Source organism: Rhinopithecus roxellana, chromosome 16, assembly GCF_007565055.1.
Source record: "Rhinopithecus roxellana isolate Shanxi Qingling chromosome 16, ASM756505v1, whole genome shotgun sequence".
NCBI lineage: Eukaryota > Metazoa > Chordata > Mammalia > Primates > Cercopithecidae > Rhinopithecus > Rhinopithecus roxellana.
The window spans coordinates 33,844,779-33,872,737 of NC_044564.1; the positions used below are offsets into that span (position 1 = coordinate 33,844,779).

Genomic DNA, 27,959 nt, shown 5'->3' on the forward strand with positions numbered 1-27,959 from the left:
TGGCCCCTGACTGATACAGAGCCTTCTCTAGAACAGGTAGTAAACACAGCTGCTTTTTACCTCACCTGAAGGCTAGAATTTCTGAATGGGGCAGGGAGGGGACAATTGAAAATGCCCCCCTAGTATCCTATTATAGAACATCAAAGGTATGCAGGGAGGGGACTTCACAGCTGTCTTCATCTGAATACTTAACAGTTAATGACCTGATGGCCATTCATGACAGAAAAGCTGATTGCAGCAAACAGGAGATCTTCCTGCTAATACTCAGCCGTGCCTCTTCTTGACCTTCCCTTGGTTACTGGTAGTCAGGTACTATTCCCCTTGCAGTACTGCCTCATTACTTGGAAGGTGGTTTTTAGCCACACCTTTGCCTGCTTCCCTCCAGTTAAGCACAATCTTACCCCCTACTGCCCTGGGTGATAGAAATGCAAAGCAAGCCTGTTGACAATTTCTGAAGACCCCAAGAGGATGACTATTAGAATGAGGCCAGTTCTAACTGACTGAGTTTTCATTAGTGAAGATCATGAAATGCCTGGCCCATGAAGGCTCGAGGTTTGCATCTGGTGTGAGCTCACATGCGTGGATGCACGAAGCTTCCCAGGTGCTGCTGGTGTCTCTTGGTGGCATTTTACTTTATAATGCTCAGTTTGGGTTCCTCTTCTGCTGAACCTAATTTTTTCACTCCAGGGATAACAACTTTTTCCACTTTAAGGTAATAGTGCAACTTCAGTGATTTAATTTAGAGAGGCGTTGAAGTGACCATTCAAGTGTTCAGCAAATGGATAAAAGCCTTTCACAAATTCCTCAAAAATAAACACTCTCATCTTCTGAAAGGTTTACTAAATACACACTGTAACGAACTGGCCATCAGCATATATACTTCTTGTTATTCGATGGCTCCAGTATTATATTTTATTCAAGTTTGGTTACATGGATATGGAACGATAAAGTCTGACCCCTGAAGCAAAGAGGGTGGTCATTCTGCAAGTAGGACAGGGACAGAAGGAACAGAGAAGAATCGCACCCTGTCTTGACCATGAAGGTCTCAAGATGTCTAGGAATGCATTTCTGGGAGTGGATAGGGTTGTCTACAAATGGTGCCCCCAACATTAGTCCAGGTTAGACCGGGCTAGAAGGTGACGGGCTCCAGTAGGTGGCCTGCTGAGCTGGAGAAACAGTTGGGGGATGGAGCTGAGTGAGCTTGGTGAATCAGCCCCGAGAGAGTCTTCTAGAAGGCTGGACTCTGTGCAACACAATATTTCTCTTTTTGTTGTATCCTTAGCGTTTATTGTCCTGTGATTTTCCTTTAGAGTTTAGCAAAGCCTTTCAGCTCACCTTGAGCTGTGCTAAGGCAAAACATGAAAAACGTCATTTGCGAGATCATTAAAAAGGAATGCAGTGCATTCCTGGAGGCCAGCATGGAGGAAGCAGGCATAATTAAAGTGAGACAAAAACAAATGGGAGGAAAAAAAGGGTGGAGAGGCCTATTTTAACGCAGTTTTCTCATACCCCACCCAGGAGTCTCCACGTGGGAGACTCCACCAGTTTAGTGCTAAACTTGGTAGTTCTGGATTTACTTTGTGCGAAGGAAATAGTTTCCCTTTTATTTTTCTTTTTCCCTCCCTTTTCCTCCCTTTTTCTCCCTTTCCTTTCCATCTCTTTTTCCTTCCTTCCTTCCTTCCTTCCTTCCTTCCTTCCTTCCTTCCTTCCTTCCTTCCTTCCTTCCTTCCTTCTTTCCTTCTTTCCTTCTTTCCTTCCTTTCTTTCCTTTTCTTTTTTCTTCCTCCTTTCTCCCTTCCTTCTTCTTTCTTTCTTTTTTTTCCCTCTGACAACTGACTTATATCTCAGCAATCCATTTGCTTACCATTTATTTGAAACTTAGAAGCAATCTTTTAAAGGGGCACCTCGGTCAGTTCATGGGAAATTGTTTTACCCGTAAGATCACAGAACTTCATTACTTGTATTAGTTCATTTGTACTAATTCATTCAACATATTTATTGAGGACCCACTACAGCCCAGACTCTCTCCCAGGCATGGAGATACCAGAGAGCTCAAAACAAAGTCCCTTCTCTGAGAAATTTTCAGTGGGATATACAGACAAGAGACTCAGCTATATAATGTGATAAATACTGTGATTTGCTCAAATGTAAGGATGTATATAGAGTCATATGTTGCTTAATGACAGGGATATGTTCCAAGAAATGTGTGGTTACAGGATTTCACCATTGTGTGAACATGATAGAGCTCACTTACATACACCTAGCTGGTAAAGCCTCCTGCATGCCTAAGCTGTGTGGCATGGCCTTTCGCTCCTACGCTACAGACCTATGTAGCCTGGGACTGGACTGGACTGTGCTTAGTACTGTCAGCAATTGTAACACAAAGGGAAGTATTTGCATTACTAAGTGCAGAAAAGGTACAGTAAAAGTATGGTATTATAATCTTATGGGACCACCCTTGTATGGACTGTACATCATGGACTGAACCATTATGTGGCACATGACTGTATTATAAAACCCCCTTTTATAAGATTATCTTATAGGTCAAAGTGCCTCAAGTTATGAATCCCAGGAACACACACCTCCTGGTTGAAATCCAATGGCAGATCCGAGTCTGGTACCGTCCAGGAGGGTGGGAGCATGACAGATGGAAAGGAAGGGAAAGGTGAGGACTACAGCGATGGTGGGTCTTCCAGAGATGAGTTTTCCTAAAGGGACTGTGGCTCATTGGGGGGTGAAAATTTCACTCCTTCATCCATTTCAACAACTGTTTATACCTCAGGTGTGCTCAGCACTATACAGAGTACTAGAGCTATAGCAGCAAACAAAACCATCAAAGCTTATTCTAGTGGAGGGACACAGAAAAGACCAGAACATGATACAAATAATAATTGTAGCTAGTTCTAAGTGCCGTAAAGAAGGAAGAGAAAGAGAGCCAACGTGGCCTTCACTGTGCCCCGTGTGGTAGGCAAGAGGGAGAGATGTAGATGGGGAGGACAGGGAGCTGAGCTGCACCTGTATCAGATAGGAGCTGAGGGGTCCTGCTAAAATGTTTGGATTTTATTCCAAGTACAGTAGAAGGTGCTGATGAATTGTAAGCGGGGGAGTGATGAGATCCAATTTGCATTTTGAAAAGAATCCTCCAGTTGCTGTATGGGGAATGGATTACAGGAAGCAAGAGTGAAAGCAGACATACCTGTTAGGAGGCTACTGCAGGGATCTGAGCAAAAGAATGTGGCAGGTTGGCCTGTGGCAACAGTGAAGATGCTGGGAAGGGGGTGCATTCAGAATACTGTTCTGCAGGTAGGACTGAAAGAACCTGATGGTGGCTTGGATATGGGGATAAGAGAAAATGAGGAATCAATGATGACTTCTAGGGTTTTAGCTTGAACAAAAACAGGAGTGATTGGTGGTGATGGTGGTGCTATATAAGGAGAGAGAGAGAGAGAGAGAAAGAAAAAGAGAGAGAGAGAGAGAAAGGAAGGAAGGAAGGAAGCAAGGAAAGAAGGAAGGAAGGAAGGAAAGAAAGAAGAGAGGAAAGGAAGGAAAGAAGGAAGGAAAAGAGAAAGAGAAAGGAAGACAGAGAGAGATGAAGGAAGGAAGGAAGGAAGGAAGGAAGGAAGGAAGGAAGGAAGGAAGGAAGGAAGGAAGGAAGGAAGGAAGGATTTTTCAAAAGGGGCATGAAATCTGAGGACATTTAATCCTTGGGTCAGCAGAGGACAGACCACCATTGGAAAGGGGAAAAATTGTTCCAAAGTCTGATGTTCTTAAGTTGAAAATAAATCATCTCTGCTTTTCTCTATAGTTTCCAGTTAATTTGCAATCCCTTGTTCATTCTGTACAAGCCATTGCCATTCTTGGGAGTATTCTTGGCTTCAGCTCCAAAGACAAATTCAGGGATAAAGAGAATTATAATCCCCAAGTCTGTGTTCAGAGAGTAGATACTAGTGCTGGAAGACTTATATATATTTCATTTAAGCTATTTCAAGAATTGGAGTAAAGTGGATATTAACCAGTTAATATAATATCCTAAATGCCAATGATCTGCACATAAATAGATGTATTGCTGTAAAAAAAAAAAAAAAAAAAAAAAAAAGTACGGTTGTAGAGGATAGAGACCTTGGGAGGAAATTTGCAGAAATATAATCACAGGAGTTGACTAAGGGATTTAGAGGCAGAAAGGAAGATGCACACACACCCAGAAAAGAATGCCAGCTGATCATCATGAAGGACTTCATGGCTATGAGATCTTTTCTCTTCTTCCCAGGATACCATAAGGGCAGCTTTCTTCCTCAAAGACAGCTCAAATTGCTTTAGGAGTAAAAGGGTGACCGCCTTAGCAGTGATGTGATCACATAACGGGTGGAATATTGGGGAAATAATTAGGAAAAACAAGGTAATTTGGAGAGATTCTCCTACCCAGGTACTGACTGAGAGAAGCATGCAGAGACCATTCGCATAAATCCTAAAGCTGAAGTCCCAAGGGGGCTATGACTAAGCATCCCAGAGATTTGAGCTCTGAGAAACACTGAAGGAACTGGTAGTAATAGGATCCCTCTGCTGCTGTTTTCTCTTTTCTAGTGAGGAACTGGGACCTTGGGGGACTGTTAGGGACACCCACAGAGTCAGACCTGCTTTGTTTCCTAGAACCTGTGACTTCATGCAAAAGAAAGCATTGGTTATTGATGTGGTGCAATGATGTCGTTGTCAAATTCTCTGCATCAAAGAGGAAGAGATTTCCTCCTGAAGAAGACTCAGAAAACATGACTGATGATTGCCTTAGCTGGCTTGCATAGCTGGTTATGCCACCAGGTGGACTTGGGGAAGTGATGCAAAATGAAAGGCAGAAATCAAACAGAAAGAGGCAAGGTTAGAGGATTTGAAACATCTGTCTTCCATCGCCATCTTGGACCCTGATTCTGACAGTGGTCTTGGATTTCTATGTCTTTGTTTCCCTGCTTAGTAAATGGCAATGACAGCTAGGCCATAGACTATGTATTTGTTGTAAAACCCCATAATATCATGTAATGCGCCTTAAAATATTGCCTGGAAGTAGCAAATTATTTCAAGATAGAGGTATTGAGATATAAATATAGATGTAGATACAGATACAGATATAGACACACACATCCCAGTGCAGCTGTGCTTATTATACAGAACCCTACTGATGATAACCCCAAGTAACACTGGACTCCTTCCTTTTGAAACACGTAGAAGTTGTTCCTGGCTCCAGGCTTTTGTACCTGCTGATCCCAATACCTGGAATGTGCCTCTTCCCAATGTTTGCATGTCTTGTTCTTCTACTTCATTCAAATCTCTGCTTAGATATCACCTACTCAGAAAAGCCTTGACTGACCTACCTGTGTATCTAAAATAGAACTGGCCCTCTGTTCTTTCCAGCCCCTTACACTATTATTTTGGCACAGTATTTATCACCATCTGAAATTATTGTGCATAGGTATTTGTTTATTTACGTATGACCTTTGTCTCCCATTAAAATGAGAGCTCCATGAGGGCATGGAGCTTATTCACATCCATGACACGTGTGCCTACGACAATGCCTCACACCTAGGAGGTAGCACAATATATTTTGCTGAATAAGTGAATGTTATCAAAACAAGCAAACGAGTATCAACTCTGTGGTTAAGGAAAAAGAAACTTATACGTTTTGCAATAAGGGTTTAAGAAGTCTAAAAATATTATAATAGCTTCTCTTATTATCTATTGTAATGCAAATAGTCCATTGAGAGAGAAGGAGTTTGGCAAGAGGGAAGTTTAGCTTCTCCCAACATGAGTTAGTGCACGGCACTCTGGCCCTGACTTAAGGCTGTGGAGCTATAGTGGTAGGGGTGGGAGTGAGCTCCTACAGGAGGCAGTGGCAATGCTGGGGGCTGGTTTGGGGATAGTTAGACCTCTTTTTACTAAGCTCTGCTGGCCCCCTTGGGCTCCCTGGCCATCGTGCTAAGCATACATGTGGCCATGCCAAGGTAGCTTCACGGTGAGCCACTCCTGCTTCCAAGCCAGACTGCCATTCCGAGGCTCCTCACCCTGGGGAAATTCTGATGGGGCTACAAGGAGGCCGCTGTAGTTGGATGGCTTCATGCAGTAGAGGTGGGATGGCCAACAGGTTATACCACAGGAGGAGCAAAAGAAAGACACCCCTGGGGACAGGGCGCCCAACACTTCCCTTCTCACTGACTTCGCCCAGCTCCCTCTCACACTATCCTCTGCTGAAGGGTCACTTTGGCTCATTCATCTGTGCTCTCAGTGGCTTTTCCTGGTAATGTATCCTATATGTTCGTTACCCTGTGCACAACATATGTCTGTTTTTTTCCTGATTTACAGTCTCAACAGGACGTGGATGTCCTCCTCTAAAGCCGATCAGCTACTGTCCATTTGCCTTTCCCTTCAGGATACCCCTCTGGGCTCCAAGGGGTATGTGCCAGCAGCCCCACTAGGGCTTACAGGAAGCTGCCTGTTTGGTTTAGCTGCTGGTTCTCCTTCCATATTTATTTCTCACAGTATTGTCCACCCCGAGACCATTCCCTAGAGCAACCACATGCAAGCAATTCATTTGACAAATATTTGTTGAGCATCCCAGCACTGGACTGTGCTGTCTCCCATGAAGTTGTAATCTAGAGGCTGGAGGAAATCGCAAACAGGTAACCACAGGAATAAGGATACCCTTACGGCTGACTGGGGCTGTGAGGGAAAGGGATTTACCATTATGATCTAACAAGGGAACCTGCTTTTGATGCCTAGGAACATGGTATTTAAGTTAAGTCCTGTTGGACAAGTGGAAGTTAGCCCGGTAAAAATTGAAGAGCAGCGTGTTTGAGGGACCTATGCCATCAGAAAAAACTAAAGGAGTTTAGGAAAGAAAGGGAAGATCAAGGCCGGGTGCGGTGGCTCAAGCCTGTAATCCCAGAACTTTGGGAGGCCGAGACGGGTGGATCACGAGGTCAGGAGATCGAGACCATCCTGGCTAACACGGTGAAACCCCGTCTCTACTAAAAAAAAAAAAATACAAAAAACTAGCCGGGCGTGGTGGCGGGCGCCTGTAGTCCCAGCTACTTGGGAGGCTGAGGCAGGAGAATGGCGTAAACCCACGAGGTGGGGCTTGCAGTGAGCTGAGATCCGGCCATTGCACTCCAGCCTGGGCGGCAGAGCGAGACTCCGTCTCAAAAAAAAAAAAAAAAGAAAGGGAAGATCAAAATGTGGAGGACCCTGCAAGGAAAGGACAGAGAGGCACGAGACCAGCAAAGGCGCTGAGATCAAATGGCACCGAAGAGTTTTAATTTTATCATAAGGGCAATGGGAAGTCATTGAAGAGTTTGCTATTGTATTAACTGCGAATTGGAAAAAGGTCAGAAGGAAAATGGGGAGTTTGTTGCAGTAGCCCAGGGGACAGGGGGAGGAGGGAATGATGGAACTTGAAGATTTCTCAAAATGGAGGTGGAAAGAAGTAGACAGTCTCGAGATGTCTTTGGAAGCATGGCCTTGGAAAGACATCTTAGAGTATTCCACAGGCCCTTGACTGCATACTTCAGGACTTCTACTAACTGAGAAAAATGAAGCCCCTCTTATGATTAAACCACTGTCTCTGTGACATGTAGCGGATTGGAATCCCTAACTGATATGGCCTCTTTATCCCTACATTGGCTAGGCTTGTGATTCACTGTGGCTCATTCAATAATAGGCATAAAGTTCTTGGTTATGCCTAGCACATGGTAAGCCTGCAGTAAATGGTAGCTGGATGTTAAACGTTAGCCACACAGCTACACACAAGCTCAGCCGTTGCAGCCTCTGTTGGGGCATTGTGGCCAACACCTTCTTCACAGAAAACTTCAGTGAGGAACTGGGACCTTGAGGCAGGGAATGGAAATGTCTTTGAAAAACCTTGTCTCCTGCTATCTTCTGTGAGCTAGTTTTTGCAGTCTTCTTCCATGTGACCCTCTAGACACACTGGCAAATGTTTGGGTGTCCTGTTATCAACCTGTTAGCAGAAGGGAACTGACAGCATCGCTAGATTAAGGAGTGAGCCACACTGTATTAGTGCTGGGACTATCACAACCCACAGCCATTTGTTCACATTTCCACTGTGGCATCAACTCCGTCTTGCATTATGGTCATAGAACAAGCTCTGGAGGGCGGGAACCCTATCTCATTCAACTTTGTTTTCCCACAGTGCACATAGCACTGACTTTAGGTTGGTGCAAAAGTAATTGTGGTTTTGCCATTACTTTTCATGGCAAAAACCACAATTACTTTTGCACCAACCAACAGTCCCGACCACAATAGGGCAGGGCTGTATAAATACAAATGTGTTGAAATGGACCAAAATAAAGATATGTGCAAGGAAACAAGAGTAGTGATTTATCACATGTGGATTGGTTGCTACCACTGAAGTCACACTTTATGTCAACTAACTTATTGAACCTCACAGATAGGATGCAATAAGTATCATCGTCCCAGATTCTATGAATAAAAAACCTGTGTCTTACTGTGGTGATTCCTCAAGGATCTAGAACTAGAAATACCATTTGACCCAGCCATCCCATTACTGGGTATATACCCAAAGGATTATAAATCATGCCGGTATAAAGACACATGCACACGTATGTTTATTGCAGCACTATTCAGAATAGCAAAGACTTGGAACCAACCCAAATGTCCATCAATGATAGACTGGATTAAGAAAATGTGGCGCATATACACCATGGAATAGTATGCAGCCATAAAGAAGGATGAATTCATGTCCTTTGTAGGGACATGGATGCAGCTGGAAACCATCATTCTCAGCAAACTATCAGAAAACCAAACACCGCATGTTCTTTCGCTCACAGGTGGGAATTGAACAATGAGAACACTTGGACACAGGAAGGGGAACATCACACACCGGGGCCTGTTGTGGGATTGGGGGAAGGGGGAGGGACAGCATTAGGAGATATACCTAATGTAAATGACTAGTTAATGGATGCAGCACACCAACATGGCACATGTATACGTATGTAACAAACCTACACGTTGTGCACATGTACCCTAGAACTTAAAGTATAATAAACAAAATAAAATAAAATCTCAAGAAATCTTAATGCTTTTTATCACATTAAAAAAAACAAAAAACAAAACTGTGTCTTAAAGGGAGGTGATGTCTTGCCCACAGTCACACGGAAAGTCATTGTAAGCACAAGAAGCCCCAGTCTTCACTGTAGTTCACTGCATCATACAACTCCAGGAGGAGGGGGAGCATGCACCCGGGCCGCAGCGTGAATGGTGCCCCTCAGGGTCCTGCAGTGGAGCAGGACTGTACCAAATCCTGCAGCAAGGGCTTCACTGTTACTCTAATGCTATTGCCTGAATGTTTCCTTTTGCTGAAGTCCCAGCCGTAAGGCTGTTCTCCAAGGGAAATATCACCTCTTCGGAACGTTTAGCCTATTGGGGCAGTTTATAGGCTTGATTTAGGCTTATAGGTTTTATCCCTTTTTGAATGCAATGAACAGACTCTAAGACAAGTGATTTATTTACATTCAGCTAGTTGGCAAGTGGCTGATCTAGAACAGGAAACCAGGTCTGTGGACTCCAAAGCTCATTCACTTCTGCTTCCAGGCTTCTCCAACAGGAGTCTGGCTGGGTAGCCTTTGGACCCAAGATCGTGTGTCTGGACCATAGACTCATGAAACCGCAAAATAAGCTTACTTTTCATAGTGCATTAGGAAGTCTAATGCAATCATCGTATCCGATGTTAAAGATGAAATATAAGACTTTAAATAAATTCCAGACTTGCCATAAACACCTGGGCTAGTGCTCCAGGTATGGTCCCAGTTAATCCCCAGTCCCTCAACTGTTTATCTCTTTCTGCAGTATTGGGGTGCTTTGGTGGAAAGGTTTGAGAAGCACAGGGCTATGCTACAGCAACTCCCCTAACACCGAGCTTCCACTTTTCACCACTGTGCCGAGAAAAGGAGTTGGTCAGAAACTGAGTTCCAATTTCAAAATCCCAAAGCAGCTGCTGCTTTAGCACGTGCACTTTTTATGGGTATATTTTATCTGTAAGTATATCCAAAGAGGAATAAGGAAAATGAGCTTTAAATGTAGGTCATGTCTTCATCTCAGAGCATGGCACACAAAGTACATGCTCAGTAAGGGAAAGCTAACTTATTATATTATTTCTTAACTCTCACAATCATCATAGTAATCATCATGTCCTTCAAAGCCAAGGTCACAATTGCTATGTGTTACATATATCACAGAGATAGCAGAAAAGAACCATAATGATGCCAGGTTAGCATTTAGAACTCTCTAGAGAAAGTAGTTTTCTGCTGTTGTTACACTCACGTGAAGGCAGACATCAGTAACCATAGCAGAATGCACTTCCCCAGCTGAGAGGAAAGAAGACCTTATTCATTTTTAACTGGCTTTCGTATATTAAGTCCTCATTTCAGGCTAATGGTGGAATATAAATTCCAGCAGTCTTCAGTATTATTGAAGAAGCTGGGATTGACGGTGGGACAGCCACTCTCTCTACTCACTGGACAGGATGCACGCGGGACAGCAGTCATCACCACAATCACAGATGATGCGGAGAGTGCTGTTTGGAATGCAGAAAAGCCTTTGCTTTTCTGGCTCTGTTGACAAATCACTGCATTCATCCTTTTCTAAAAGCTACCTGGAATATCAGCCTGTCTCAGTAACTTCTGTAGGAAGAGTCTTACATTGGAGTTTTGGTCCTAAACCAGCATAATGCCATCATCATAACATAGACAATGACACACATATTGCTTCTGCTTTCCTGGTTGCCTTTTCTCAGCACCTTGGTAGTCTCCGTGGCTTTTCACCATCAAAGGGTGCAATGCTTTTGTCTCAAATGCTGAAAGTTAGATGGTATCTTGGGTTCAACATATAATGCTCAGGAGGCCATGAAAACTTGGTAACATTGCACATTTTAAAAAGGCAGCTTGATGAAATGTATATTTTTGGAATGTGCAGCTCCCCATTGCTAAGTGATGTGTAAACACAGTAACCTCACACCAGGCAGCGTGGTGTATTAGTACTTTCTAAGCGTTTCATTCTTCCATGGATCCACTTGGAAACTCCTGTGAAGATTAAGAGTTACTGGGGAGTGAGGCTATCACCGGAAGGGGAAGAGCATGTTGTTACTATCTAATGAAGAATCATTGTTTCTAGATCCAAATGTAATTCTAAAACTTCTGTGTGATGAAAGCTTAATGCTATACTGAGAGAAGATTTACTTGCTCCCCATTAGAGCCAAATGTAAAATAAGATGAAATTACAATCGCTTCTAAAACTAGGGGTCTTTGGCTGTTTAGATTATATACAGTACACAAGCAGGAGGCCTTCCCTGTGTCATGGGGAAAATGAAACCCATGTGGGAGGTAACCTCGGGTGACATGGAGTCCAGGAAGCCATTCTGCCCCTGTATACACCTCACCAGGGAGTGTCAGGGCCTCCTCATTCTCCCTTAACCAACTCCCAGGGAACCTGCAAAGGGGTGTGTAGAGGAGAGAGGGAAGAGATTGCTGTAAGGTTTGCACTGGAAATGGACTAGGGCTGCTGTAGAACAACAGCAGGTTTTAGCCATTTGCTAAGCTCTAGAATGAGATAGCAATAGGGAAGGCACCAAGAGTTACCTAGGAAGGGAAGGGAGCGGTAGGGTTGGGTCTTCACTTGGGAATGTGAAGATCTGATAAAGGGCTACCGATTTGGATTCTGGACCACAACTGCCCACCTCCTGGTGTTCAGAGCTGTTCTTGCTCCCCTGAAGTATGCCAGAATCAGAAGGGAGGGATGAGCAAGGAGAGTGTTGCAAACTGAATATCTGTTCCCCTCAAAATTTATGCATCAAAGCCCTAGCCCTCAGTATGACTCTGTTTGGAGATGGAGACCTCTGAGAAAATATTAAGGTTAAATGAGGTCATGAGAGTGGGTCTTTGAACCCGTAAGATTAGTGTTCTCATGGGAAGAGGCATCTGAGAGCTCTCTCTTGCTCTCGCTCGCTCTCTCTTCCTTCCATGTGAGGACACAGCAAGAAAGCAACCACCTACTAGTCAGGAAGAGAACCCTCTCCAGAAAGCAAATTGACTGGAACCTTGACCTTCAACTTCTAGCCTCAAAAACTGTAAGAAAATAAATTTCTGTTGGTCTGTGGAACTTTGTTGTGGCAGCCCAAGCAGACTAAGACAGAGAGCCCTTCCCACCCCTGCAGCTGAGTCCATGTCAGACTAGAGCTAAAATGCAGAATGCTAAGCCTTTGGAGAGATGGTCCTGACCTAGTCTCTCTGCTTCCTAGCTGTGTGCTCTTGAGTCGGTCCCTTGAAATTCCTTATCTCTTAAGTTGGGATAAAAGAACATGTCTGACCTACCCCACAGGATTAGTGGAGAATCTAATACGTAGACTAACTATAACAGCTGAAGTTTGTTGTACATTACTGTGTGCCAGGAGTTGTCCTAAGGGGTTTGTTTTTTATTTTATTTTATTTTTGAGATGGAGTCTCACTCTGTCACCCAGGCTGCAGTGTAGTGGTGTGATCTCGGCTCACTGCAACCTCTGCCTCCCAGGTTCAAGCGATTCTCCTGCCTCAGCTGGGACTACAGGCATGCGCCACCAGGCCCAGCTATTTTTTGTGTTTTTAGTAGAGATGGAGTTTCACCATGTTGGTCAGGATGGTCTCGATCTCTTGACCTCATGACCCTCCCGTCTCTGCCTCCTGTAGTGCTGGGATTACAGGCGTGAGCCACCGTGCCTGGTTTGTTTGTTTATTTTTAAGGAAGGCTCATTGAAGTATAATATACCCATAGTATAGATCACTTTTCAGTACACAGTTCTGTGAGTCTTGGCAAACACAGTCATTTAACTGCCGTCACAACCATGAGGTAGAACATTTCCATCACCCTCAGGCTTCCCGTGTGCCTGACTAAAGCAAGTCCTCTCCTCCTCTCAGGTCTATAGTTTGTCTTTTTAAAATATCGTGTAAAAGGAATCACCTAAGGGTTTTGAGTCTGGCTTCTTCCAAAGAAAGACATTTTTCTAATATCTACTCTTTGCAACAATATTTTGAAGTTGGCACAATTATTGTAGAGTGAAGAGCTACGGAAATGTTATAAGAAAGCAAAAAGTGTAGGCAAGCCTGAGGTATAATTATTATCATCATTTCTATTATTATTATTATTTCACAGTAGAAAAAATACAATCAAATTTGAATGTAAATTTTGTGTTGAATTTGCCTTATCTAGAATCCAGGTGTCAGGAGATAGTCATAGTAGCTCTGTGACCTGTCCCTTCAAAACAGATGCTAATTTGCCTTATTTGGGGAGAATAGATATTTAAAGACATAAAAAGTATTTGACAAAATATTGTTAACATTAAGGTCCAGCACAGCTTCTCTTTGACTAACCCAAAAATATTGGCCTTGAAGTTACTAAGTCATTACCTTTTGTCTGTGACCAGATTGAAAGATGTTATAGGCTACAAATAACAGCAGTTCCAGGAGTGGTAATCCATTCCAGGCGGTAATCCATTTCCAGTACTCAAAAGAGGGAGATGAAGCTGGTTCCAGCACTCCTCCTTACCTGCCCCGAGCTATGTTCATTCAGGAGTGAGAGATGAGGCAGAAAAGCCTGTTTTTATGCACAAAGCATTCCCTGATTGAGTAGTCACACGCCTGGAAGCCCCCTATCACTCTTTGTAATAGAATTCTCTTCTTCCTGGATGTGGTCATTGTCCAGCCACAATGACTCCAGGTTCTTCTCCAAAGGGAAGATTTTGTGGACATTGTTTCTTTTTCTCTGAGATGGAGTCTCACTCTGTCGCCCAGGCTGGAGTGCAGTGGAGCCATGTTGGCTCACTGCAACCTCCGCCTCCCAGGTTCAAGCGATTCTCCTGCCTCAGCCTCCTCAGTAGCTGGGATTACAGGTGCGTGACACCACCCATGGCTAATTTTGTATTTTTAGTAGAGAAGGGGTTTCACCATGTTGGTCAGGCTGGTCTTGAACTCCTGACCTCGTGATCTGCCCGCCTTGGCCTCCCAAAGTGCTGGGATTACAGGCCTTGTTTTTAGCCTCCTATTACAGATACATCATGTAATAAATAAATAAATAAGGTCTAGCTATTCCTTAAAGTTTACAGGTTCATGAATTTTTAAGGAACACATCAGGAAAAACTGCTGAAACAAAGCAATGGAGCGTAGGGTGTGATGAGGAGCTCTAGGAGCCCCTTCAATATTTAATGCAACCGAAAGCCTCTGACAACTAATCATCTCTTAATGGGGCTTGCCCTTTGGCCTACAAGTTTCTAAGGGACTAGAATGTTTGGCTTCCAAATAAGTTATCACTCACTCACTGACTAAATACCACAAGCTGAAAGTGGCCTCCCCGGCATCATTGGTCTTTGCTAGTTGAGTTTAGAAGGTCCCAGATTGGCATTACTCACCTCTAAGTCACTAGCAGCTTCAAAGCCAGAGAGACATTTGCTTTGGGTCTGTAGAAAGGCTCCTGTCTACCAATGTGCCTCTCAGAAGCACAGAAGGAAGATGACAGAGGGAGAGTGAATTTTGGTGGGGTATGATCCTTTGGGGGAAGTAAGAGACAAATGAGAAAAGACTAAATGTGACACTGGCATTTGTACTAGGTCTGGACAAGTGAGATTTGAGAGGAGGATTCTAGGAATGAACAGGGAGGGGCAGTATGGAGAAGAGTGGATATAGTAGAAGAGAAGAGAAGAAGATGGAGATGCAAGGAGGATGATAAATGCATTTTCTAAGAAGCCCAACATAGTGGGGAGAGCTAACCTGTCACTTGCTCTCTCGTCTCCCAGTATACCTGGAAAATGAGCAGTGCATTCCTCATTAACTTGTACCAAGGATAACAGACAACTCATAGGAAAGAACCTAGCCTGTCAGCATGAAGAGACGTGGGATAGAGAGCTGTCTTCAATACCATTTGGTTGCCAATTCATATTTACATTTGCTCAGCAAATTGCTTCATTTCCCTAAATTCCAGTCTTCCAATTTCAAAAAACAAATTGTTCGTTAGCCACAAACAACTGAAATTTTTCACAATTTACAACCTAAAGACCAGAGTGTGTACTTTGAATTTATTGAGTAAGAAATAAACTTTACAGTCAAACTAATTAGATGTGTCCATTCTGATTTAAATATAAAATCTTTGATTTCTAATGCAAGATATTTACACCAAGGGCCTTTTAGTATTTTCTTCAGGATTCACTGTCTTGAAATACCTTTCAAACAGGTAGATTTAAAGAATGTTCAGGCCTGGGTATTTTAACTAGAACGCAGTTGTTATTTTTCTCTACATATCACTATCAAAATTATGAGGTGTCATAGAAATAAATATTAAGGGCTAAAAGAAGAGTTCTTTTCTTGATATATTTTAAAAACAGGGTCCATTTTTTTTTCAGGTTGATTTATTTTAGGCACTATGGAATTTCTTTTTGGCCTTGTGCCTCAGACATTGTTCTGATTAGCTTTGCTGGTTTAACCAAGTTGCAGTGATTTAGCAGTCCTGATGGTCATCTGGTTTTTAAAATTATTTTTCCGTAGTTTAACTTCCTTCTTTAGTCTCTCCTAATTTTCTCCAGCCTCAGAAGAGATGCGATACTAGTAACTATCTTTAGAAAAATACTCCTTTATGTTATACATAATGAAGTCTTCCTAGACTTCATTCCCAGACATAACAATTCCAAGTCTGCAACGCGGACACTCCCCCTGTCTACTGTACAGGTGGCAAACCTAGACATGGGATTTCTTATACGACTTAGAGAGCCTCTCTACTCCTTGTGAACCACAGTAGATTTGGCTGCATTTTGAGAAGTTATGAATTTCTTATTTGTAGCATCAAATGGGTGAGACTGTTTCCATCCGTCTAATCTAAGGCTTGGTTCTATCGAGAGTTTACAGAAATGACTGGAGAATGTACGGGAAGGTAGTGAAGACTGATCTCTTTCAAGAAACACATTGAGACAAACAGCAGCACTCACGAGGAACCCACTGAAGACATGGTATGCTTACCAGCCTCTGCCTCATCTCCCACCAGAAAGTACTGGATTGTGTACATCTCTCTTGAGGCATGTGATACATTAGGCAAAGAGAAGAGTTCCTTCTGTATTCCCAGAGCTACACTAACAGTACTAGAACCATCCCTGCACTGCAGCAGGGAGGGAGAGTTTTTTCTTGAAGTGGTGGGACTTGAGCTTGCCTTTAGAAGACCTTTGGGAAGTAGGGAGAAAGGGAAGAAGATCAAACTTTCTAAGAGGCATGAGTAACTTGGCCCTGGATGGGAAGCCACCTAAACTTGCTGGTGAACACAGAGTGTGTATGGAGACTGGAGAAAGCAGAAAAGCAGAGTGGTCCATCCTAATGAATACAGGTTGTCCAATGGGGAGAGGTTTGGTATGTGGCTTTAGGTAAACTACTTAAACTCACTGACTTTTAGGGGCATTACTTGCACTATCCAGGCGAGTCCATGTCTGCTCTGGAGCATAACCACTGCGTTCAAGTGGGATAATTGAATAGAAATTCTTTGTAAATGGTGAAGACTGAGTGTTGATGGATGATTATGGTGGCGCCTAGGTGGTGGGTGACTCTGGAACCACAGCGTTTTTGTGCTGGAGGTAACCAAGAGCTGCCCTAACTCTTTACATTTTACTATTAAAAACAGAAGCCAGACCTAAGGGTACCTGCTCAGGCTAGTTAATAGCAGCACAAGAACTAGAACTCCAGTCTCTTGGGTTGAGGAAAATAACAATTGCAAGTCCAAGTCAACTCTCCAGATAACTGGGTTTCTCATCTTGCACCAGATCAACCTGGTGAGTTTAGTGAAGACCATGAGACCCCATTCAGCTTAATTACTGGAGAGTCCCGGAGGCCCCACGGCAAATCAGGCTGGGAGCAGGAATTCTGACTCCCAGTGTCATTCCTGGGATCACATTCCATCTCACAAATATTTAAGCAAGGGCATGAGGGCAAGTTGCCAAGTAGTACGATACAAAACAAATGTCTCATTGTGTTTGTTGCTGCGCAGTGTGTTGTTTGTGTGGTCCAAAAACCGTCAAGTGACTATAACTAGAATGTGACAGTAATTTGTAACAACAGTGACTTTTTTTGCAGGGGGAGGGTCTGCTTTTGTGACATGCTTCAAAATTCTGAGAAAGGGTTGCAAAAGAAATGTTCAGAAATGTTCTAAATGGGCTTAGAAAACTTGTGAACCCTGTCTGAACTTTTATTAGATTGTCCCACCACTCACCCATTTGACATCTGAACAAGGAAAGCATTATTTATAACAGCATGCGTGAAATCCCAGAAGGGATTCTTGAAAGAATTAGAGTGAAAAATCTGCCCCAAAGAGACAGCAAGCAGAAAATAAACGATCAGTTGAGAAAACATGTAAATCAAAATGTGAATCTTTTGTTCTCTCTCTCTCTTCTTTAGAGGAAACAAAAGCTGTTTCTTGGCCATTAGCAATGCAGGAGAGAGAACCAGCATCAGATTTTCTATCTTGCATTGCCAATGACCAAAAAAACCAAAAAAAGTGGGTGCTGCTGTCAAAGGAGCCACTTGGTTATGGCCAAATGAGGAGTTCAGGAGAGTGAGATATAATGATTCTTCTTAACGTCTCCAGAATGGCTGCTTCTCGTGGAGGAAGTAAGTGAGTGAAGGTTCCAGAGAAGAAAGCCACACCTCAAAAGCATTTAATGCTTTAAGACTTAGAAAGCACTTTCACAAATGCCTGCTCCAGTAAATACCTCCCAACAACATTGGGAGGTATACATTGGTACCTATATATAATTATTATACCTTGGCCACAGAGACATTTGGCAACTAGTCAAGGTTACCCAAGTAGGAAACAGGTGACTGAGCTATTGGAAACCAGCTATTGTCATCCACTGCATTGCAGCTGTGAATGTCCAGATAGATATGGAAATCCTAAGATCTTGCTGAATTAACACACCCCTAAGTGTATTTTTAGTTGTCTTGTTTGAGACATATATAAATGGTTATCTCTCCCACAAACACACATTCAAATAGTTTAATTTACCAAAGTTAAGTTTGTTCTTTCCTGCCAAACTCCTTATATACTTTAATAAGGCTCAGTCCCTGATAGATCTCCTTAAATTGAAGAGGGTTGCAATTTATAGTACATTTGACACATTTGATCTAAGAACTTCTGGGATTGCCAGCTTTTAACATTTTGAGGGACTGATAGCAGAAAGAACACCGTGCTGGGTCACAATATCCCAGTCTCTTGTTACTCCCACACACTAACTACATACTGATGATAAATCTGGATTCTAATTTCAATATTTTCATAAAAGAAATAACTATGTCTTTTTCACTAAGAACTAGGCCCTCTCACTCCGTGTAACTCTGGGATGAAACCCTCAGAGCCATGCATTTGTCCACTCTTTTAAGCCTTTTATCTTTAAAATTTTCTGTAAAATTCAAGGTTTCACACTTCTAAATAGCTCTTGCAGGAAGGCTTTTTGCAAGAAGCAATTCATTCATTCCTTCCCAGAAAAGAACGCCACTCTTAGTAAGTTCTACACTTCTTTCTAAGAGATTAGCAGACACTTCCCTTTCCTGGATGTTAAAACAAAACAACACAACTCAGACAGCATAACAAGACCAGGTTCCAGTCTTTATTGTGAGATTCCCACTTCTCTAAGCCACTTTGACCACTGGGGTCCTATTTTATCTAAAGAGAAAGAACAGCAACACCAAAATGCACAGTGGAGCTGGTTGTACCACAGCAGTATCCTGAGATGAACAATGATGATATGAGCTCTTCTTTATGAGGTAGGAAGAAGGTGAAAATGAGAGCGGTAAGGTTAAAAATAAGATGTATAGCAAAAGGGATTGTTTTTCTCTTTGATTTCATCTTACCCATTTTTTTTTTTTTTTTTTTTTTTTTTGTTTTGCATGTTAGGTAAGCAGAATAAGGCCATGTTTGTATCTTAAGAGGTCCCCAGAAAATGCTTGCTGTGTGGATGAAAATGGTCTGTTAAAATGTGTAGACCTCTGTCCCATCTGCACCAGTTGCTGGAAGTGTCACCCCAGGCAAGGTCCCATAATTGCCAGGAGCAATTTCATCGTCTGTAGGCTAGAGGAGCCACCAGGAGTCCTGAGTTCTTTATGGTTTGCTTACGTAATTAAATGGCACCGGACGTGTGTAGATGTTTTCTAAACTATGTGGTACATTCCAATTATGGTTTCAGAGAATGGCAAGGAGACTAGAGATGCTTTATTCTAGGGGTTAACAATCTTTGAAAATGTGTGTGCCAAAGTGCCCAGCACATAAACAGAAGGGTCATTTGCCTAGCTCTGCGAGGTGGCAGCAGCATCCCTGAATGGTCCAAAGCAGTCCTCTCCTTGCCACAGCCATGTGGGCTGCCCAGACCTGGTGGGATCATTCTACCCTCATACTGCAAGTCCTCCCAAGCATCTGGAAACATCAGGTCCTCTGGGTATATCAGCAGATTCCCTCTCCCAAAGTCCTAGGTACCCAGGGGTCACAGAGTTATGAACAGGGCAGATATTCACCAAGCCAGAAATGCGCTGAGATAGCTGTACCCATGTTTACCACCCACATCCCTTCTGGTTGGTCAGTGTCTGTGCCACACTGATTGCAGTTTGAGTATCGACCCTGAGGGTGACTGTTGCCACCACCTTCAGACATGAGGTAAGACCATAAGAGAAGTCTCTGTCCATTAAACACTGATGACCTGTCACTGCTGAAGGAAGAGGGAGGAAATCTAACACCAATGAAAACCAACTTAGCCTTTATGAGCTTTTTGTTTATTAAAAGCTGAATAGTAAAGATGGTAACCTGAGCCAGTAGTTTTTGTCCCTATTTGTCAAATTTGGATGCATCATACAGAGAAGAATGAAATAAAATACCCTCCTCCTTTTGTACTCTTGTGCTTTCTTTGGTGCTAAGAACATCACTGGGAATCACCAAGCATGTTAGACATCTGTGACACTTCGGCCTCTTGGGTTCTAGGGTAGGGGAATATTTTTCAGGTACTGTTAGTTTTATTTTCTTCCTTTAATAAATACTAACTGGATATTGAGAATTAGAATTGGGCAGAAACTCTATGCACCATTACTCTATAAACTCAGGACCCAGAGTTGTTACAGAGGTCCAACATTTTGCTGTAGGATAAGCCCACCTGCTCTCAGGTGTCAGGCACACTGTGTAGCCTGGTGGTGCTGAGGGGTTACCAGGATGGAAAGCGGAACTTACCAGCCACAGGACTGCTGTGCAGTAATCTGTTCATGGGTTTGAAATCAGGCATCCCTGACAAACCCGGAAATGAGCTTCTTAATTTTCCTCCATGAAGTAGAAAGTCATATACAATTTTACTTTGTCAAAGAAAGTTTTCTTTGCCTGTACTAATGCAATTGCTATCTGATGCCCGAGTCTCAGTGTTTTCATTAAAGTGGGCATTTTAAAAATGTATATTTCTATTGTGGTAAATAATCTAAGGAGCAGTGCCCTGTAATAGAGGAAAGTCCTGAGCTTAGAATCCAAAGACCTGAGTTTTTGTGTCTGTAAGCAATCTGAATCTCATTGCCTTATCTGTAGAAGGAGAATAATAATGCCTGACCTGCCTATCGCTGAGTAATGGTGGAGGGGTTTGAGTCAGCATCATGTACACATAAGACCTGAAGGCAGAAGGAGGCTCTAGCCTTGCCAAGGAAGTAGAGTCACTGGTTGGTCATTTTGGATGCAGAGCCCCTCTTTGTTCTCCTGGTCAAAGTGATCTTGTTAATTAGAAGGTTGAGTCATCCTCCTAGCAGAAAGTGCATGTATGTGTGTGTAGTTTTATTTATCCAAGGTGATCATCTACCTAATCATCATCCCTGCTCCTATCTGGTTTTGAGAGAAAGAATTGCAAATAATATATTTTTTAATGATTTGGATCACTCTTTGCCCTCTGTCTCTGTTGCTTGAGACTATGAAGAAATCATATATCCCTTATGTATTTATAAACAATTAAAACTATAAAGTGCATATAAGGAAAGCAAACGGTGTCCCCCCGCATCTCCCTTCCACACCTGGTTTTGGAGTGACTGATGCCTCCCTGTTGATCCCTTTCTCTCCAGGTCGGTGGCCACACGATGCTGCCCATTCGTTGGATGCCTCCAGAGAGCATCATGTACAGGAAATTCACGACAGAAAGTGACGTCTGGAGCCTGGGGGTCGTGTTGTGGGAGATCTTCACCTACGGCAAACAGCCCTGGTACCAGCTGTCAAACAACGAGGTGTGCAATGGGTCTGGCCAAAGCCCTCCAGAGGGCTGAGATCCCAGAGGCTTCCACCAGCTGGGGCCTTGTTTTGGGTTGGAAGACCATGTCAGGACGTTATCTTATGGGGTTGTGTTGGCAGCAGCACTTCCCAAGTAGCCTGCTATGTTTCTAAATTTCATGGTCAAAGTATAGTCACTCTGAGAAAGCAAAGCATGGCGCTCGCTGATATGTCCTTGCTCCTCTGGTGGTGGGACTGAGGAGTCACTTTATGTAGCTCATCTGATAAATTAATAGCAGACGTAGCATTCCAGAACCCAAACAGTCCAGCGAATTCTTTAGTATTGTTCCAGCAAAGTTTCAAGGTCCTTTCCCTTTTGAATATTTCACCAGAACTTTAACTTCTAGTGAAAAACTCAAGCGTTTTGTTTTTTCTATTCTTACTCTTGCAAATATGTTTATATTTGAGGCACAGCTTCTTGGTCAGGCACCCCACATCTTTTTCAAATCCATGTCTGTCTTTTTAATCCAGTTCCTTTATCCAATAGCCTGCAAGGTTTCCTGTCAGTCAGTGCCTTAACACATAAGTGACTCATGTTCCATCTCAGACCAATAAAAACCACAACATGCTCCAGTGTGAGGTTTGGGAGCATTCCATATAAATTATTTTTCCACCGGTTTTGTGAAATCAGAGTGCCTTGGAAAAATGGATATAAGCCAATCAAATTAAACACAATGTAAACTAACCTATAATAATTGTTCTCTTCCTTCTGAGAAAACGAAACCAAGAGTGGGCTTCTTTTGTAAAAGCCCCTCTTCTGCTGTTTCTTGCGCTAACATTTCTTTGATGTGCATTGCTTTTCCTCCTGTCTCATCCTATCTTTGATCTCTGTCCAGGTGATAGAGTGTATCACTCAGGGCCGAGTCCTGCAGCGACCCCGCACGTGCCCCCAGGAGGTGTATGAGCTGATGCTGGGGTGCTGGCAGCGAGAGCCCCACATGAGGAAGAACATCAAGGGCATCCATACCCTCCTTCAGAACTTGGCCAAGGCATCTCCGGTCTACCTGGACATTCTAGGCTAGGGCCCTTTTCCCCAGACCGATCCTTCCCAACGTACTCCTCAGACAGGCTGAGAGGATGAACATCTTTTAACTGCCGCTGGAGGCCACCAAGCTGCTCTCCTTCACTCTGACAGTATTAACATCAAAGACTCCGAGAAGCTCTCGAGGGAAGCAGTGTGTACTTCTTCATCCGTAGACACAGTATTGACTTCTTTTTGGCATTATCTCTTTCTCTCTTTCCATCTCCCTTGGTTCGTTCCTTTTTCTTTTTTTAATTTTCTTTTCCTTTTTTTTTTTTTTTTTTTTGGTCTTCCTTGCTTCACGATTCTTACCCTTTCTTTTTAATCAATCTGGCTTCTGCATTACTATTAACTCTGCATAGACAAAGGCCTTAACAAACGTAATTTGTTATATCAGCAGACACTCCAGTTTGCCCACCACAACTAACAATGCCTTGTTGTATTCCTGCCTTTGATGTGGATGAAAAAAAGGGAAAACAAATATTTGACTTAAACTTTGTCACTTCTGCTGTACAGACATCGAGAGTTTCTATGGATTCACTTCTATTTATTTATTATTATTACTGTTCTTATTGTTTTTGGATGGCTTAAGCCTGTGTATAAAAAAGAAAACTTGTGTTCAATCTGTGAAGCCTTTATCTATGGGAGATTAAAACCAGAGAGAAAGAAGATTTATTATGAACCACATTATGGGAGGAACAAAGACAACCATTGGGATCAGCTGGCGTCGGTCCCTACTTAGGAAATTCTCAGCGACTGTTAGCTGGGAAGAATGTATTCGGCACCTTCCCCTGAGGACCTTTCTGAGGAGTCAAAAGACTATTGGCCTCTGTGCCATGGATGATTCTTTTCCCATCACCAGAAATGGCGGCGTGCAGTAGAGAGCAAAGATGGCTTCCGTGAGACACAAGATGGTGCATAGTGTGCTCGGACACAGTTTTGTCTTCATAGGTTGTGATGATAGCACTGGTTTGTTTCTCAAGTGCTACCCACAGAACCTTTGTCAACTTCAATTGAAAAGAGGTGGATTCATGTCCAGAGATCATTTCGGGGTCAGGTGGGAAAGCCAAGAACTTGGAAAAGATAAGACAAGCTATAAATTCGGAGGCAAGTTTCTCTTACATTGAACTTTTCAGATCTCACTTCCCTCCGACCCCTAACTTCCATGCCCACCCGTCCTTTTAACTGTGCAAGCAAAATTGTGCATGGTCTTCGTTGATTAATACCTTGTGTGCAGACACTACCGCTCCAGACATCGTTCCCCTGATAGGTAGAGCAGATCCATAAAAAGGTATGACTTATACAATTAGGGGAAGCTAATGGAGTGTATTAGCTGAGTATTAATGTCTCTGGGTTGTACGGTGGTGATGGGTTTTAATGAATATGGACCCCGAAGCCTGGAAATCCTCATCCATGTGGAACCCACAGGACTGTGGGAAGGGCAGAATCAATCCCTAAGGGAAAGGAAACCTCACCCTGAGGGCATCACATGCACTCACGTTCAGTGTACACAGGTCAAGTCCCTTGCTCTGGGCTCTGGTTGGGAGAGTGGTTTCATTCCAAGTGTTCTCCATTGTCAGTATGCTGTCTTTGTTTCCTTCACTCCATTCAAAAAGTCAAAATACAAAATTTGGCACAGCATGCCAACGGGAGGCTGTGCCCAGACCAAGCACTGGAAATGTGCTTCTGGGCATAGTCACTGGTTTTGCAAAAAGAGGGCGCAAATTTAAATAGAAATTTACAGCTATTTGAATGGTCAGATATACTAAGAAAGAAAAATATTTCTGCTCCTCAAGAAAACTTGCTACCCTCTGTGAGGGGAATTTTGCTAAACTTGACATCTTTATAACATGAGCCAGATTGAAAGGGAGTGATTTTCATTCATCTTAGGTGATGTTATTTCTTATTTGTTTCTGAAGGTGCGATAGCTCTGTTTTAGGTTTTGCTTGTGCCCGTTAATTACTGAAACACCTTGTTTTTCATTAAAGGCTTGGAAAGTCAATTCTCAAAAATTCAAAAGTGTAAATTAACAGAGAACAAAAGGAAATCCAGTAGCATCTGCAGTCAAGCGAGGGAGATGACCTTATGTCTATTCAAGTTATATGCTGACCTATGAGAGATAAGAGTTGGGTCGTTTGTTCTCTTTGTTGGTGATTAAAAAAAAAAAAAAAAAAAAAAACCCTTCAGAATACATATAACATAATGAAAGCCATATCTCCATGATATATACGTGCATGTATGTATCATATTAAGGACCCATGGTACTGTTAAAACACTGTAGAACTCTGTGACGTAGTAAGGAAGGGGCAGATTTGTACAAAAACTTTTCTAGATTCCATCAGCGATGACCTGAAAACCAACACAGGTTTGTCATTCTGCATGTCTGGCCAGCTGCTCTCGGGGGAGAAACTACAAGTATTTATTTTATTTTAAGAGAGCAAAGTAGGTAATAATTTAAGGGATCAAATTCAAGGAGGGCTGTGCAGTTTTAGAGCAAAGATTTGTTTAAGGCCAATGAGACTTTGGGAGCATCCCATTCCAGTTTTGTCTTTTTTTTTCTCTGAAAGAAAAAAGCAAAAAATAAAATAAAATTCCACTTATACCTTCTGACAAGTCCCTAAAGGTCTTGAAATAAAAGGTTCTATGCAAGTGCAAAGTTTTATAGTTATTTATATTGCTGATTATTACTATTACTATCTCTGTTGTCTTAAGAGTATGTGCTGATTTCAGAGACACCTCTAATTGAAAGAATATCAGATTGCTTTTAAAGTAGCTGAATGAGCCACAGAATATCTGAAATTATTCATTGCTGTTCCTCCACCACCCCCTTTCTCATGGTCTGATTTTTAGAAGAGTAGCATCCTTGTTCTAAAATGTCGTGATCACCAAATATGGCCTTCCATCAAATTTGTGAAAACTACAATATAACAGTGACAAACCTAATTCTCTAGCCCAAACCTGGTCTGACAATCATTTCCATTTAGAAGTCATTGAATAGTTTTCCAAACACTTTCCATGTGTGTTAGCAAATTATTCCCATTTTGTGTAAATGAGGACATTGAGACTCAGAGACCCTCAGAAGCATGCTAGAGGTCTCCAGCCTAGCTTCCGGCGCCACTGGGACTGAATCCAAGTACTCTCACTCTGAACTTCATGGTTCTGTCCACTAGAGACTCTAATACACAAACAAGCAGTTCAGGAAAGAAAGCATGCTAACACATTCATGAAGCAGTATATGAAGTTAGAAGAACACAAGGAAATACAGGAGATGACAAGCAGCTGAGATATTGTGATATGTAATCATGCTCTTATCTTCAGCTAAATTCAGCTAAATCCTTGTACACTGAACCAATGTCATAATCAGGCTTATTTAGAAAACACTTTGAACTATGCTATAAAAGATTATATCAGAATTCATATTATACATGTGTTCACATCAGCACTACCTGTGATATTTTCATGTATTTATATGTGTTATAAATACTTGATTTATACATATACAAATGCACATACATAGTGTGTTTGTGTGTTTATGTATAAATTTATAGGCACACAATAATAGAGATAATTATAAGTAGGGTGAGGTATGAATAATTTGCTTAAAATATGCTAAATAACCAAAACTGTTTAACGTCATGTTGCTGTTAGTGCTTCCATTCTCCATGTGGGTAGGACTACATCACACTTTTCAACTCTGTGCAGTACTGCATGGGTGGAAGACATATTTAAGATAATGTGCTTCCCAAAACAACTGAATAAAAGCCATCCCACTACACTGAGTGCTTTCTCTGGCTCCTTGCAAAGGAAGATACTTTTTGTAAAGGTCCAGGAAAGGAACATTGCTTTCTTTTTGTCTTTCAGCACATTTGTATTATGCTCACCTTGTCTTTGTCCCACTGTGACCCCTTGACACTTGAGTTCAGAGTTCAAGCATTCCAAATATAAATTGGAATGTTGGCAGCCCAGTGTCTCAAAGGCCAATGATGAGCTGTCCAAGACCCCACAGTGAGATGAGCAACTCTTAGGAATTCCCACATCCGAGAGTGAATACACCAACTAACAGTATAGAATGCTGTCCTTTCCAAAGCGTCCTGACTGCAGGATTACCTGGTCAAGAATGGACTTTCTTTGAATCTTTCGTTTTGCAAATTGGACAGCCTGTAATACCAATACCATTGTTGTATCTAACTAAATAAATGACTGCATATACACACATACCCTCAATTTTCTTGCTTCTCCGTTTTCTTTTTCCTCCCCTGTTTCAGGACTTTTATTTTCAATGTTGACCTTTGGTTTGGCCATATATCACTGTTACAGGAAATCTCATGAGAGGAATGGCTGGGGACCCAACTCTCCAAATGTCTGAGTTAGCAGTTACAGCTGACTTTTTATGATGCATAATTGGAATGTGGAGCCTCTGAGGTTGTGATAGCTTGTACATGAATTTCAAACGTTATTCTAAAGAATGAGGAGTGGGAGGGATTTACAGTTAGAAATGACAGTGCAGGAAGGGGTATTTTCTTGTTGTCAGGGCTGGAATGAATCACTGCTGCTCAAGTCAAAGGTTCTTGAATATGCTTAGTTTTTGCATTCCCCCCCTTCTTTTCCTTTGACCTTTATTTATTTAATTATGTATTTATTTATTTATATACTTTTGCTCCATTCATCACAAACACAAAGCAAAGCAAAAAAAAATACATATATATATATATATATATATATATATATATATATATACATATATATATCTGTATATGTGTTGTAGGCAAAACACTGTGAATTTCACAACCACCACCAAGCAACTATATTGCCATCTTGACATACGTCTCAGGAGACGAAATGAGAAAAGATGGGGATGTCATTTTTTTAGTCTATGCGTTCGAGGCCAGGTCCATGTTTATTTATTTCTTTAGTCTATGCATTAATGAAAATGATCCTGAGTGGAGGTTAGTTGAACGTTCAATGTACTGGAGCAAGCATCATAAAAGCTGCTAGTAGCCGTGCATTTGAACAGGAAAAAAAAAATTAGGGAAAATGAAATGTAAAGGCCTGTATCTTGCAGCTTGTATATCTTACTATTGCTTTAAAAATGTATAAAACAGCTGGAAATGTTTTAAATACAAGGTCTTTGAATTAAATGTGGATTTTAAATATGTAATCCCTTGACAAATGACCAAATTATGGTGAACTATAGCTCCCTGTGTTCTTCGATCAATACCTATAACTTACAAATCTACCTGGAGATGTGGACATTCTGCATTTGCTTCTGTATCTGAAGAGATGTTTGTATATATCCAGGCCATACACATACACATTTCCATATCTCTCTGCAGATATATTTCCCCTTCAATTGTGACCTGGTATTTGGAACTCTCCTTTTCATTTGGTTTCTCTTCCTTTTAATGTGATGTCTCTGTGCTAATACCAGTTCTTGTTTTGCAATCTGTTTTGAGGTCCATTGCTTTACTAAGACCCACTGCATCTTGGCTGATTTCAAAGTGACACCTGAATACAGTGTTTAAAAAAAAAAGTTTTGTTTGTAAATCATGTGACCAGCTTCTCTCAACCTGACATGGAAAGTCTCTTGTACTACAGTG

The 27,959-nt window shown here is 42.1% G+C and overlaps 1 protein-coding gene across 1 annotated transcript in view; it reads left to right on the forward strand.

Annotated features, from left to right (window-relative positions):
* Window positions 1-23,430, forward strand: part of NTRK2 (neurotrophic receptor tyrosine kinase 2) — a 366,752-nt gene extending 343,322 nt beyond the window's left edge. Inside the window, exons 20-21 of the mRNA XM_010378077.2 lie at window positions 21,140-21,298; window positions 22,178-23,430. Coding sequence (XP_010376379.1) covers window positions 21,140-21,298; window positions 22,178-22,363 — 345 coding nt within the window. The 3' untranslated portion in view covers window positions 22,364-23,430. The remainder of the gene's footprint in view (window positions 1-21,139; window positions 21,299-22,177) is intronic.
* The last annotated feature ends 4,529 nt before the right edge of the window (window positions 23,431-27,959 follow it).